This window comes from Emys orbicularis, chromosome 9 (genome assembly GCF_028017835.1).
Source record: "Emys orbicularis isolate rEmyOrb1 chromosome 9, rEmyOrb1.hap1, whole genome shotgun sequence".
NCBI classification, from domain to species: domain Eukaryota; kingdom Metazoa; phylum Chordata; order Testudines; family Emydidae; genus Emys; species Emys orbicularis.
This window is the reverse complement of record NC_088691.1, coordinates 90797763-90811059: the sequence shown is the minus strand read 5'-3', so window position 1 is coordinate 90811059 and position 13297 is coordinate 90797763. Positions and strand designations below refer to the sequence as shown.

The 13297-nt window shown below is 36.6% G+C and overlaps 1 protein-coding gene across 1 annotated transcript in view; it reads left to right on the top strand.

Moving 5' to 3' along the window:
* Positions 1 to 6477, top strand: part of PHC3 (polyhomeotic homolog 3) — a 90889-nt gene extending 84412 nt beyond the window's left edge. The window contains exons 13-15 of the mRNA XM_065410847.1: positions 982 to 1132; positions 1224 to 1455; positions 6323 to 6477. Of these exons, the coding sequence (XP_065266919.1) occupies positions 982 to 1132; positions 1224 to 1455; positions 6323 to 6477 (538 nt within the window). The remainder of the gene's footprint in view (positions 1 to 981; positions 1133 to 1223; positions 1456 to 6322) is intronic.
* The last annotated feature ends 6820 nt before the right edge of the window (positions 6478 to 13297 follow it).

The window sequence follows — 13297 nt, the reverse complement described above, 5'->3', positions numbered from 1 at the left end:
CTGGTTTCATGCGAGGGGTGAAAAAAGTGTATTTCATAATAGTAACAGAAGTTCTCCAATTATATTACCTCTGCCACTCCATACTGGACCCAGACATTTTCCCCGCCACCTTTGGAATTTGTGTTAGGCTCTTCTGAATTGAGAGAAATAGAAGGACAGTTAGCGCAGGACCTTTCAAACCCAAAGGCGGTGTCAGTTGGAGCCCCAGTGTAAACAGTGATTGTCTGTACTGGGACTTCTCCCACTTGTGTTAATCTTATAAATTTCCCAGCGTAGACAAGATTTACCTGCCAGAACATCTCTGGGTGGGAAATGCACTGAGCACTGATGATTTTTGCTACTGCTGGCAATGATTCGATGATCTGTGAATGTGGCTCCTACAGTGTGGCTCTGCAGAGAAAATATATTGGAGATCTTCAGTTATTGGTAAGTAACCTTGTCCTATCATTTTTGGTCATAAGCTGTCAAGGCATGATATATATATATATATATATATATATATATATATATATATATATATATATATATATATATATATATATATATATATATTTGGTGCCACCTGTTCAAAATATTATTTTGTTTGTTTGTTTTTTAATATGGCCAAATTCTGATAAGGGACAGAAAAGTGGTGTAGTTATCCCCAAAATGTACACACTGCAAAATCAGTGCTAATGTACGCCTGTAATCTGGATAATAGCAATTATATGTATAGCCACAATGGGCATTCTGCCCCTACTAAAAGTTAAGAATAATCTGAATAATGGGTACTGCTGGCTCAGGGAGTACTAAAGTATTAGCATGCAGGCCAAGCCTTATTACAGCTCTCCAACTTTTCTAGGGAAACAGGATTGGAACAAACATGTTCCACCAAGTAGACTACATTTCCGTAGGAAGCATAAAATGTTGTTTATATTGATTTTTTTTAACTTAATTCTACTGTGTTATCAGTACACTATTGAATATATTTTGTTTCCTTAGGCACAACGTTAGTTGCACTAAAAAATTTGGGCTGTTTACATCAGACAAGAACAGTCGTTGGAATCGGAAGTCAGATAGCCAAAGTCTTGGACGATGTGCGCGTCGACCAAGTGGCTCTGATGGGGCATCACGAGAGCACTTCCTTAGACAGGTCTGTGGAATACTTGCTTAAAACTAGAGCACCATTTTAAGAATTGCAAAAGAAATATAATACTGTTGTTTATTTGTATTACATTTTCCAGCTTCCAATTACTTATCCATCTGCAGAAAATGATTTGGCTTCTCATGATGATGCTGTGCCAGCTGCCATGACCACTCGTCTGCGAAGACAAAGTGAGAGGGAAAGAGAGCGTGAACTTAGGGAACTAAAAATTAGGAAAATGCCAGAGAATGTTGACTTGCTACCATCTGTACAAGCTGACCCATCAATGTGGACAGTTGATGAAGTTTGGGCCTTCATACGTTCTTTGCCTGGTATGTAATGTAGAGTACTTTCACTTTTTTACAGTTTTGCAACAATAAAGCTCTTTGCTTTTTTTAGCATGGTTATGATGGAGAGGTACTGTAACAGCACTCAGATGCTAGTTAATTGGTAGTAGAGGCTGGAATGTGATTTGTTTCCTCTTGCTTGTTCCCTCAGCACAACCGGGTTTCCCCTCCAAGCCCCATGTCGATAGAACTAGTCCCACCTCTGCTGTGGCATCCCAGCTGATGGAGAGTAAAGGTGTTCCTCCCTTCAGTCTGATTTCTCTCAAGAGGTCAGTAGAGAGATTGAATCAGACACACTTCTTCCTCCCTTTTATGCTTCTCTCTTTCTATTCTCTTCCCTCCTAACTCGTTCTTCATTTAAAAGAGAAAGCAAGAAAGGGGCTCTTCTTTCCTTATATATTATTGAAAGATTAACATTAAAGATCTTTTATAATATAAAAGACTGATTTAAATTTTTTTTCCTATATAAAACTAAATCCATAGTTTGTATGACTTTTCAGAGGACCTGAAATACAGAGAGCCTTTTCTATGTAGCCTCTAAGTATGCATGTATTAGAAATCATACAGACAATTGTAACATTCCATTCTAATATCTAGGATGGGTCTCCTGTCTCGTTATATACATATTTTCTCTTTTAGCTCAGTGTTCATAGTTGTGATTTTACATTTGTTTGGCATTTTCTTCCGTGACTAGCTCCCATATCTGCTTCCCCCTTGGGGAATGTAGTTTTTCCCAAGCACATATCTTACCCTTTGCTGGTGATGAGACCCACCTCACTATCTGAAGAAATCTAAGATTCTTCTCTCACCAAAATATGCCACTTACATCTCTGCGCATTGAAACTCAGGTTGGCTCTGTTCTTATTGGCTTACTCGCTTCTGGGATTTATAGTGATATCAAACAATTTCTCTTGAAACACAAACATTTTAGTAGGATGATTTTCTGTGGGAAAGTATCTTCATCCCTGGGTGATAAAACTTGCCTTTTTGCCACTAGTCTTTTACGAAGTAAATCAAATTTAGTAGAAGAATTTAATCTCTGACAGTAAATGACGCTTCTATACAGAGGTGGAAGTTTTAAATCCACAGAAATTACCCTTGATGTACATTGCTTCTGGTGGCTATAATATGTGGATGTATGTTAAGCTGCATTATCTACCTTGGATCACCCTACAGTATGTTTTTAAAACATGCAGAGCAGCCTAGGCATGAGAAATTCCTGCACAACTGTGTTAAACAAGGACACTGTTCTTAAAATCCTAATGTACCGTTCTCTACTTTGAAACAATTACCCGAGGAAGTTTCTACAGGATACTGAATCTGTTCCTCATATATGTTTGATAAACATGTTGATTTCTGAATTTAAATGAGGCTTGTTCAGAAATTTTTTTCTACAGTTAACATTAGGTTTCAGTCCAGTCTAAGCTCTTGTTTTCTGCCCTCCTTGGAAATTATTTATCTTCTAGATATCCAAATGATGGGCCCAACATACCAAAAAGCTTCCTTATTACTATATGGCTACATTTCTTATCTTTTTGGGCACTTCCAGGTTCTCATCACACCTTCAATATGTTTTCAAGCAGTATTCTAGAAGATGTTCTCCTAGATTGTTAACAGAATTGGCAGAGGTGATTGACTTTTGTACAGGAAAGTATCAGGATAGTAACTGGACTTTTGGATTATGAATCTAATGCACTCCATTCAGGCCATCAGTCTTGTTATACAACATTGATTTGTCAGTTTCTGTCTTTGGTAATCCATTAGATACCTTTGGTTTACAGCCTTCTAAATAGAATCCATGAACTGAAATCTAAGCACAGAATAGGGTTTCCTCATCTGGCCTCAACACATAGCTTTTCCTGAATTCCCTTGGAGCTTTTTTAAGGACTGTTGGTTTCTGTGACATTTTTACTGCCACTAATTTCTCCTGGAGAAGAGGAAGAACTGTTGGATCTGCTATGCTCCTTCAGAGATGTTCCACTTTCACATATACTGTTCCAAGGTTAGTGGTCTTTATATAACCCCAAGCGCTCATTACCAGCTGGGTGCAATACAAGGTATATACAGTATACTCACTCTTTTGGCAGCTGTGAATGCTAGTATATATTTGAATAAGGGAATTGAAATAATCCAAACTCCAATTCCTCAATTTTCCAAAACTGACTTTAAAACAGGTTTCTTAGTAAAACTCTTATCTAGGTGCCTGGTAAAGCTAACCTCTTAAAAAAAACAGGTAATCTCTTCTAACAGGATTAATTGATTTTGTTTTTTAAAAATAATAATTTGCTCTTGTCCATCTCTGTAAATGCATGTAAATGTCTGTCAACTGCCATGTTCAGATCCCATGCCAGACATAGGATGATATCCTTTCTCAGAAGTATTTACTTTCCAGTTTACTTGTGACAGTTTTAGCTACATTCAATCAATAAATAAGAACCTTTATAGTGATGTCTAAAACATCACATCTGTCTGCAATAGTGTGAGTCAAGGGTGTGAGTTTGGCAGTCATTTGTGTGCGAACCAGTAGTCTATGCTGTTTTAATTTCACTTCTGCTTATTGAGGCCATTGTCTTCAATTCATAGCTGAAAGGTTGATTTCTGATGCTTTTAAAAGTTGTTATTTCTCTGTGTATGTCTGTGCCATCAAGAATCTATGGTGAAAGTATGTTATTACTACATCAATGGTTCTTAGCATACAGGTTGTGATCTAGTTGTTAGTCAGATAGGGCCCACAAAAGCATCACTGTATTATAGCTGAAATGCTTAGTGGTGTAGTAGAAGTTATGTAATACATTTGTGACCTAAGCCTAAAAAAACGCCTTGTTCTATCACTTGATGCACATAATAGAATATGTAATCCTTTCTCTGATGTGTTATCAGGGTGTATAAATCCTTATTATGAGATGCTTAATTTTTCTTTTCCCCTTTTTATGCCACTCTATACTTGTTAGTGTCCAGGAACCCCAATCAGGTATCAAGGCCCCATTGTGGTAGGTGCTATATAGACAGTTAACACAGAAGACAATCTGCCGCTTTACAGTAGCTATCTTAATTATTGTGATACTGAGTTGTAGCTTGAAGTTCCTGAAGACCTATGGAATTCCCCATCAAGACATTCCTGTTTCCTAACCATTTAACTCAACTATCCTCTAATCTGCATCACCCTGGACCGTAACTCATTCATCTCCTTAATAAATTGTCAATTGATTTGGTACATAACCAAATCTGTGTATAGAGTACTAAAAAGGAAGTAGAAAGTGGGTTTACTCTTTATGGAGGGCTTCCTGTTTCAGCTCATGAATTTTATTGCTTTTATATGCAATATCACTCCACTCAAGCTGAACTAACACTTCTTCACCACTTTCTATTTACCTGTCCTTTGCTCATTTATAAATCAGACTGAAAAGAGGACAATATTCATTATTTTATAGAATTTAAATATGAAGTTACAACTAAATCCAGAATTAGTCAGTTGCTCTCATCCTAGGGATGATGGTGCGCAATTCTTTTGGGAACACAAATAGGGACTTTTCCATGTTGAGGATTTCCCCATTAACTGTACAGATTCTTTATAGAAGGGAAAGGCCAAAAACATTAAATTAAATCAAGAAAGTAAAACTTATTGAGTAATAATTTAAAATCAGGATGGGGGGGGGTGGAAGGTTAAGGGAGAAAACATCTGAAAGACTATAAGAAGAAACGTGTCAGACAAGTGGATTAAGAAAATAAGTATATTAATTTAAAAACAATAAAAATATGAATTATAGGGGAAAGGAGAATCTTCAAGTCACAACTGAAAATGAGTGGTCTTCTAGGTGCTAGAGGACATTTATACATTCTCTATAGGATACAGCTACCATACAATTTGGCATAGTTGACCGTTTCTGCTTAACAGGTGCCTGGGCTGGAGTTGAAATATAACAGAATTCCCCACCTAATTGGATTAGGAAAACTGTTCATCAGGACATCTCTCAGAGAATCATTTTCTTTCCCCCAATGTCAATCTGTGGGAGAGATTGTTGGTTATTTGAAACAGTCTTTCCCATTGAACATCCCAATTTTCTGTGTTAAGATTGCAGCCATGTATCGGTGAGCTGAGTGCTTGTTACCTTTCAAGAATGTTAGTTAAGGAAAGAAAAAACAACAGAAACCTGGGAAATGCAGCATTATGGCTGTCCTCAAACAAGGCACCCAACTCACCTCCATTGACATGCCAATCTACTATCTTTCCTCCTGCAGACATAGAGTATGCGCTTTGATCAATGCCTGTAATATTAATGATTTTTGTTGGGGAAGTTCTAATAAAACTTCATAGCTAAAAATTCTGAAAATTTAAGTCAACAGAGTTGCACACGGGAACCCAAAAATTGGGGATATTTCAGAAATTACAGGTAAGTAATTTTTTTCTGAGCCTCTGAGATTTGATCTGTTTGCACCTGCAGAATATTAATGTCGTCTTTTCTTGCTGGAGAGAACCCAGATGGATTCTGCGTTTTTATTTAATAGGCATTTCTTTAGTCTGCATCTCAGGTCCTTTCAAAGGACTCTGAGATCATGGCAATCATTCTTGTAAACAAAATAGTAAAAAATTGCCTTGTTTTATACTAGGATTTTTAATTTCTAATGGGCACAGTTGCACCAGTGGTAGCACCAGTCTATGATGTAATGTAGGTAGGACTCAGCTGAACTCAGGAGCTCTTGCAATCATTGTCTAATTCTCATCTACACTACAACTTCCACCAATGAAAAATACAGCCATTGGGAATTATGAATCAGAAAAATGCAAGTGTATACGAGGCCATTGCATCTGTCAGCATTTATTTCTAACCTACTATTTCTTATTCCACTGCAGGTTGTCAAGATATTGCAGATGAATTTAGAGCACAAGAGATTGATGGACAGGCCCTTCTCTTGTTGAAAGAGGATCACCTTATGAGTGCAATGAACATTAAGCTGGGACCTGCACTGAAAATTTGTGCACGCATCAACTCATTGAAGGAGTCCTAGTGGGGAGCTTTAGACAGTAGCCTCTCTCTAACAGAGTGATACACACTATGGCATACCTATTACTGTGATGTTTTGTTAAATATCTTTTTTTTTTTTCACATAAAGACTTTAAAATTTACTCCTCCAGCTGTATCATATAATCCTCCAAAACTTCCAGTAATTAGCAGATGTATAAGCAATGCTGGGGAATCGTTCGAATAAAGCAGAGGGTGAGGTAGGATGAATGGCACATATAAAATGTAATATGCTGTGGTAGATGATACTATTCTCCCCCTCTCTTCCCCCCCCCCCCCCCCAAAACCCCATGGTCTGTATCATACAAGATTAAGGTTTTTTTAACACAATCTGATCATCATTTAAATTATGTTCATATGTTCAGAAAAACAAATTTTCCCACAGAAGCATTTTTTAGACTATGGAATAACAGAAGAGTCCACAAAGTCTGTGGAAGCACTTATTATGGTAAAATGCTATGCATTTAGACATGCTTTCTGAGTTTCGTTTAGTCTTGAGCATATCGTTCGAAGGGAATTTGTAACAAACCTCTTCTTATAGCCTAAAGCTTATCTGTTTGCCATTGTAGTATTTTCTTCGTTTGGAAGCACTCTGTAAAATGTAGGATGTTCATCATAATCCTGACATTCGCAATGGTAGAGCTACTGACATGCAAATGGCATGACACTCTTCCCAGAGAGTACTGAAGCACATACATTACTTTTGTTGTTTGTATGCTGGTATGCACAAAGAGGGCATTAAGTTGTTATACTTCTAGTTTGCTTGCTGCTAGTTAACCTAGACCAATGCACACTTGCTGGTTAAAAGAAAATAATTAATTAAAGGTGTGCTGATAATTGGCTCCTATTTCGCAGATGACCTTGAAGAGCAAATTGGACCTGCAGAAAAATGTGTACTTCCCTTTCCTTCAGTAGATATAACACTTTGTTTCTATCAGCAGACTTTCTGTCGATATCTACCAGAGGTCAGCATTAGAACCACTGCATTTAATTATAACTTCTTGAACTGACTCTATCAAAAGATTCTGTTCTGATATTTTCTATCAGCCTCTGAAGCTGGAAGTTAGGATTGCTCAAAGTTACCTACTAATGCAAAATGTATGGTGAGAGTTTAACACCCTGTGGGGCACCAAAAGATTTAGAAAAATACACAGCCGAAAGCTGGGTTTTTTTGCTAAGCACTTTTAGATTTATTTTTTTCTGCACACCTGATGGTGTGGGGAAGACAGTCTAATCTGGCTAATCACAGTGTGGTTAAATCAAACTCCTTAACTGAGAGTGCACTGTACTGAATTTGGTGATGTTCATTTCAGTGGTAAAATAATGGATACTTTGAGTTCTCCTTAGATGCTTTTTTTTTTTTTTTTAATCTTATCTGTGCTGGTTTGATAAGCTAGTAGAAGACTAAATATATGTTGATAGTTATCTCTTGGATTTGTCAAAACTAGAGAGGGTTGATTATGCAAAAATACTACTTGGTTATTTTTTAATCTTTGATTATTGTGTTCTTTGTTTGGCAATGTAGAAAGTACATGTGTTACACATGTAATTGATAATGATGTTAGAAAGTGTGATCTTATATTGTGAGGCTTATATCCTAGATCTACTGTTGTTTGTAGTGTTACATGCATGTTAGTTTGGTTATTGTTTTAATCTTGAATTGTTGGACAGTTTTCAGAAAAAACACTTCTACAGTTAGCTGAGTGATATCTATCTATCTATCTATCTATAGATAGATAGATAGATATATCTATCAGCTATGTCAACAAGGATTTTTATATATATTAGCCTTTATATGTATAAATCCTTGTTGAGTAATTATTGTCAGACTGCCAGGAGCTCAAAGTAACCCAGATTTCTGTACACGTTCATTCTGGCTCTTTTGCTGAGCTACACTTTTATACATAATTCCTTATAGAGCAGGGAGAGCCACAAAACACTATGTATGCTTTAAAATATCATGGATTGGAGAACTGGGGATTGTAGGCCTGGTCCACACTTAAAATTTTTGCTGCTTTAACTATGCTAGCATAATTAAAGCAGTGCAAACAAAAAAAGCTAGTGTAGATACAGTTATATTAGTATAAAAATATTGCTTATTCTGGTTTGGCAAAGTGCAATAAGCTATCTTGGAATACAGTAATTAATATTGGTATAACTGCATACACACTGGGGCTTTTCCTGGCACAAGGTATTCAGTAAGACCATTTTTTTAATTGATGCTGCTTCAAAACTAGTTGATCAAAAAGGAAGAGCAGCTTATGGTTTTCTCTAATGTGTGTGGTTTTGGAGTATTTTTTTTTTTAATCATTACTATTGAATGTTGATTGGGATATGGGGCTGAACAGAGCTCTAAATTAATATTTTTCAGTCTTAGATGTTATTTATTGTTCCTATAGAAGTAATTGTAATTTTAAAAAGTCACTTTTGCACAATGAGCTATAGTTTCAGTTTGGAAATATTTTAAAGAGATTTAAAATAGAATAAAACGTCTACATATTAAGAGGAATTAATATGGGTATAAGTCATGTGACTTCTTCCATTAGAGCCAGTAGACTCTGTGTGGTTAAATCCCTGCAGATTGCTTTGAAAATGTGAGGGCATTTTAAAAAGTTTAATCCCAGTATCATTTTCAGATTCTTCTATACATTGAAATGTTAGACCCATGTTTGAGGGGTGTTATTGCATCTTCATACTAACAACAGCTTTATTGTTTTCTCATGTGCAAGGCCTTTTAAAAGACAACTCCGTTATTTTGATTGAAAGCAGTAGGATGCACATTAAATAAAACCTTCCCAGTGTACATCAGGTTAAAGTGTTAGAATACCAATGACTTACAAATTAAGAGTAAAAGGGCCTGATCCAACTATCTCTGGAGACAAGGGAAGTTGTATTGAGCCCTAAGTGTGTAATAATTGTGTGGAACCAGAGGAGAGATTTTTGTGTTATAAAGGCTCTATACATTTTTGGACATACGCTTATATTAATTTTTATTCATTATGCAGTAGGTCCTGTCAACACCTACATTCAAGTTGTGAGTACAGTTGTTATAGTAGGGTTTTTACGAGCATTGTTTGTTTATTTACTATTGTAATAACTTATGAGTTAGTTGTTTTGTGCTTTATTTTGCTAAAAGGATGTACCTTTTGGCATTTAGAGGTTGGTCTAGCACTCTTTGAAGGTTGATTCCTCTTGACTTCAGTGGGTGCTGGATCAGGTCTTCAGTGAAGCTAAACAGAGAAGGATTTGAAAGTGCCACTGAACTGTGCACTACCAAATAACCTTAATTTAGTAAGTCAAGAAATCTCACTGTTAGTATTTGCAAGTCTTTTCTCTTATTTCTTGAAGATTTCTCTGTATATATATTTATAGTGAAATAAGTTATAGTTTGAGCCAGGTTTTGCAGTGTGCTTATCAGGTAAGTTTGAGCCACAAGGTAAGAACGTTTTATCGGTTTTGCCAAAAATGTCTTTGTAAACATGATTAAAAGGTCATTCCCCCCCTGTTGTTTGTTTTAATGTAATTTAGAGAACATGGCCAAGTATATTTTTAAAGAGAGAGGGGAGTTTCACTATTTTAATGGCAAAAGTGACTAAAATTAGATACGTTAATATTTGTCTTGAAAGATTAAGGGAATTAGTCAATGCTGGCATAAGCAAACTCTATAGAGTTGCAGCTGTTTATGGAAGAGAAGAATATGACTCTATTTGTTTAATTTGTGTTCTCATTGCATTGCAAATACTAAAATGTTCTGGATTTTAAGAAATAATTGAGTGAGAGAAATAGTGCTGTCTTCTCGTACCACACATTTTAAGGAGAAGTTTTAAGCTATGCCAGATTTCCTCCCCAAGCATCACCATAGAGATTAAAAAATGTGATATTTACTTCATGAGTGTAGGCTGTGTGCACCAGTGCCTCTTGTGTAGTGGCTAGAGCAAGGGACTGATCATTAGGATCTCTGGGTTCTATTCAAATCCCTTACATTAAAATCGCTGTGTAACTTTGGTTAACTTCTCTACACTTCAGTTTTTACCCTTCTGTAAAGTGAGTGTAATATTATGGGGCAAATTAATGTTGAAATGGTGAAATTCTGAGAAGAAAGATAATATATAAGCAGCATATTATTTAAATTTTTCAATAAGCTTGCAGTTCACTTGGAGTTGACATAGATATGGATTCAGCTTTTCCTAAAACACATGCATAAGAATCAGTGGTGTGTATATATTTCAAGAGAAATTGCGAGGATGAGTGAAAATTTTAGACTGACTTCCAGTGCAAGCTGCTTGCTGCTAAATTATCCAAAATGGCATCTAGATATGAAATAGACATCTAGAAATGGAGCCTTTTGAAGAGATTTTTATATGAATGATAATTTGAGCACAAATATCTTAGTACAATGATAATAAATATTAAATAAGTACAATGTTTAATTCATACTTAATGAACATTTTTAAAGTACTGTATTCTTATATAGCTGTAGTAGGAAAGTACAGCATTGTTAACACATAATAAATCAGGATATTTCAGCCTCCTGATGAGGAAGTAGGAATAGAAGCACAAAAATAATTGACACAAGTATAGAATCGTCTATTATGTACAACTGCTCTGCAGATGAAACCAGTTTGACCCAGGAGAGATGTGGGTTAGCATTAGTAAGAAAAATAAAAGATTTATTAATAAGCACCTAATATTTCCATTTGGAGCTGAAAAGCAAATAGAATATCTCATTAAAGAGCAGATTTACACTGTCTGTCTCATCTGAGTCCATTCATTGGTTTCTTAATGGAATCTAAGATGAGATGGGTACAGAAGAGTCTTAATAAGGGTAGCACCTTCATCATCATGAATTTATTGGATGTTGATAATAATGATGGCTAGATGACTATACAGCATTTGGGTGGCATGTGGCCTGTTAAAGGAGGACTTTAATGCTGACACAAGCATGCACATCAAGTAATGCACAAAGCACATTATTTGGCAGTGATTTTTCTATAGTTATTTTGCCAGTATTTGAAATATTTGCAGTTACCACCTTCTCAACCTAGTTTCTCTTCCTATTGGATTCTGCAGCAAATCTGTAATCCTGTTAATCATATCCAGGACTGGCTCTAGGCACCAGCAAAGCAAGCACGTGCTTGAGGCGGCACATTTCCAGGGGCCGCATTCCGCCCATCCTTTTTGCGGGGGGGGGGGGGGAGTTGCGCTCTCGGAGCTGCGCCACTTAGACGGGCGCCCCCATCCACAGCAGGAAGGGGAAGCCCCAGCCCCGGGATGCTGAGTTGCCAGGGCCCAGCCGCTACCTGGGGAGGAGAGGGTGAGTCCTGCCGGGGAGACGGGGCTGCGCCACCTCATCTGCGCACTGGCTGCTGTGCTGCCTTGTGCCACCCCTTATATCGGGGCTTCTCTGCACGGCCGGGTGGGGGAGGGGGTAAAGCCCCTGCAGGCGCTGGGAGAAGGTGACATCACTCCCTCTGCTTCCAGCGCTGCCTGTGAGCCCCAGCCCCACCTGAGCTTGGGGCGGCAAATTTTTTGCTTGGGGCGGCAAAAAACCTAGAGCCAGCCCTGATCATATCATGGTGTGCGGTTGTATTGTTATATCAAAGATGCAGCATTATAGCTTTGCTGTAGTATCAGCTAAGAGAAGAAGATGGGCTATAGAGAGAAGATCCTTTATTTGAACACAGATATCTTATGGAAGGGTAATGGGATACAGATAGTTTTACCATAAATCACTGGGATTCAACTATCATTTAAAAAAAAAAAATCATTATCCTTGAGCTGGTATCCTACATGACATGAGTCTATGATCTCAGTCTAGGGTTTAGTGAACAATTTTTCCACATTCTAATTGCTTTCTTTAAATAAGAAGACAAGGATTAAATGGGCATAAAGAGAAAACTACCATTTCATATTTAAAGATGGTTCCTCCAACACTGGGTTAAAGCACAGTAGGAGGATGGTATGTGGAAGCTTGTCTTCCTACTGTTATCTATTCAGTGGATACATTGGCAACACTGAAGGTTGAAATCCTATCTGATACCTTTTCCCAAAGTGTATGGTAAAATAAAAAGAACTATTCTATTTTAAAGTTTTCCAAATCTTGCTTTAAAAGTGTTCTTTGTAATATAATGTTTGTGAATTGAAATTGATTTGCTTTGATGTCACGTTTTCCTGTAAAAATTGCCATTAGCTTTAAAATGATTGCAGCAAATATAAAGAATGCTGCCATCTCAGGACAGAAAAAATGCGTATAATGTACTATTAGATCTAGATTTTAAAAACCAAATCCGACTTGTCAATACGTTAGCAACCTTATCTAACTTTTTACAATTTCATCTATAGTTCCAGTTCCATTTGAGAAGTTGATGTTTCAGAATTGTTATTGGACTAGAGATTAGATTAACCTCATTAAACAGGAGCTGCTAAAATGGATGTGACAGGACATAACTTTATAATCTTCATCTATTGTCATATGAAGTTAAAATGAAGTATTTTCATACATATACCTGTAGATTCGGTAAAGTTTTACTTATTTCATTATCTTTTTAAATGCCTGGTGCATGAATACATTTGAGATATATGCTGATTTTTAAATTCCATTGGGTTTTTGTAAATATTTTATCAGCCCTTTTAGGTGTGTATCCAGTTTATATAGGCTGACGAAACAGTGTTCAGAAATGTAGTAGGGCAGGGTTTGCCCTATATCTTTTCAAATAGTAACTAGAAATTAAATGTATTGGTTGGTGTTTTTCAGGGTTGTTCTTGAAGGTATTTTAGTTATTTTCCTATTTTTAACATAAAATATA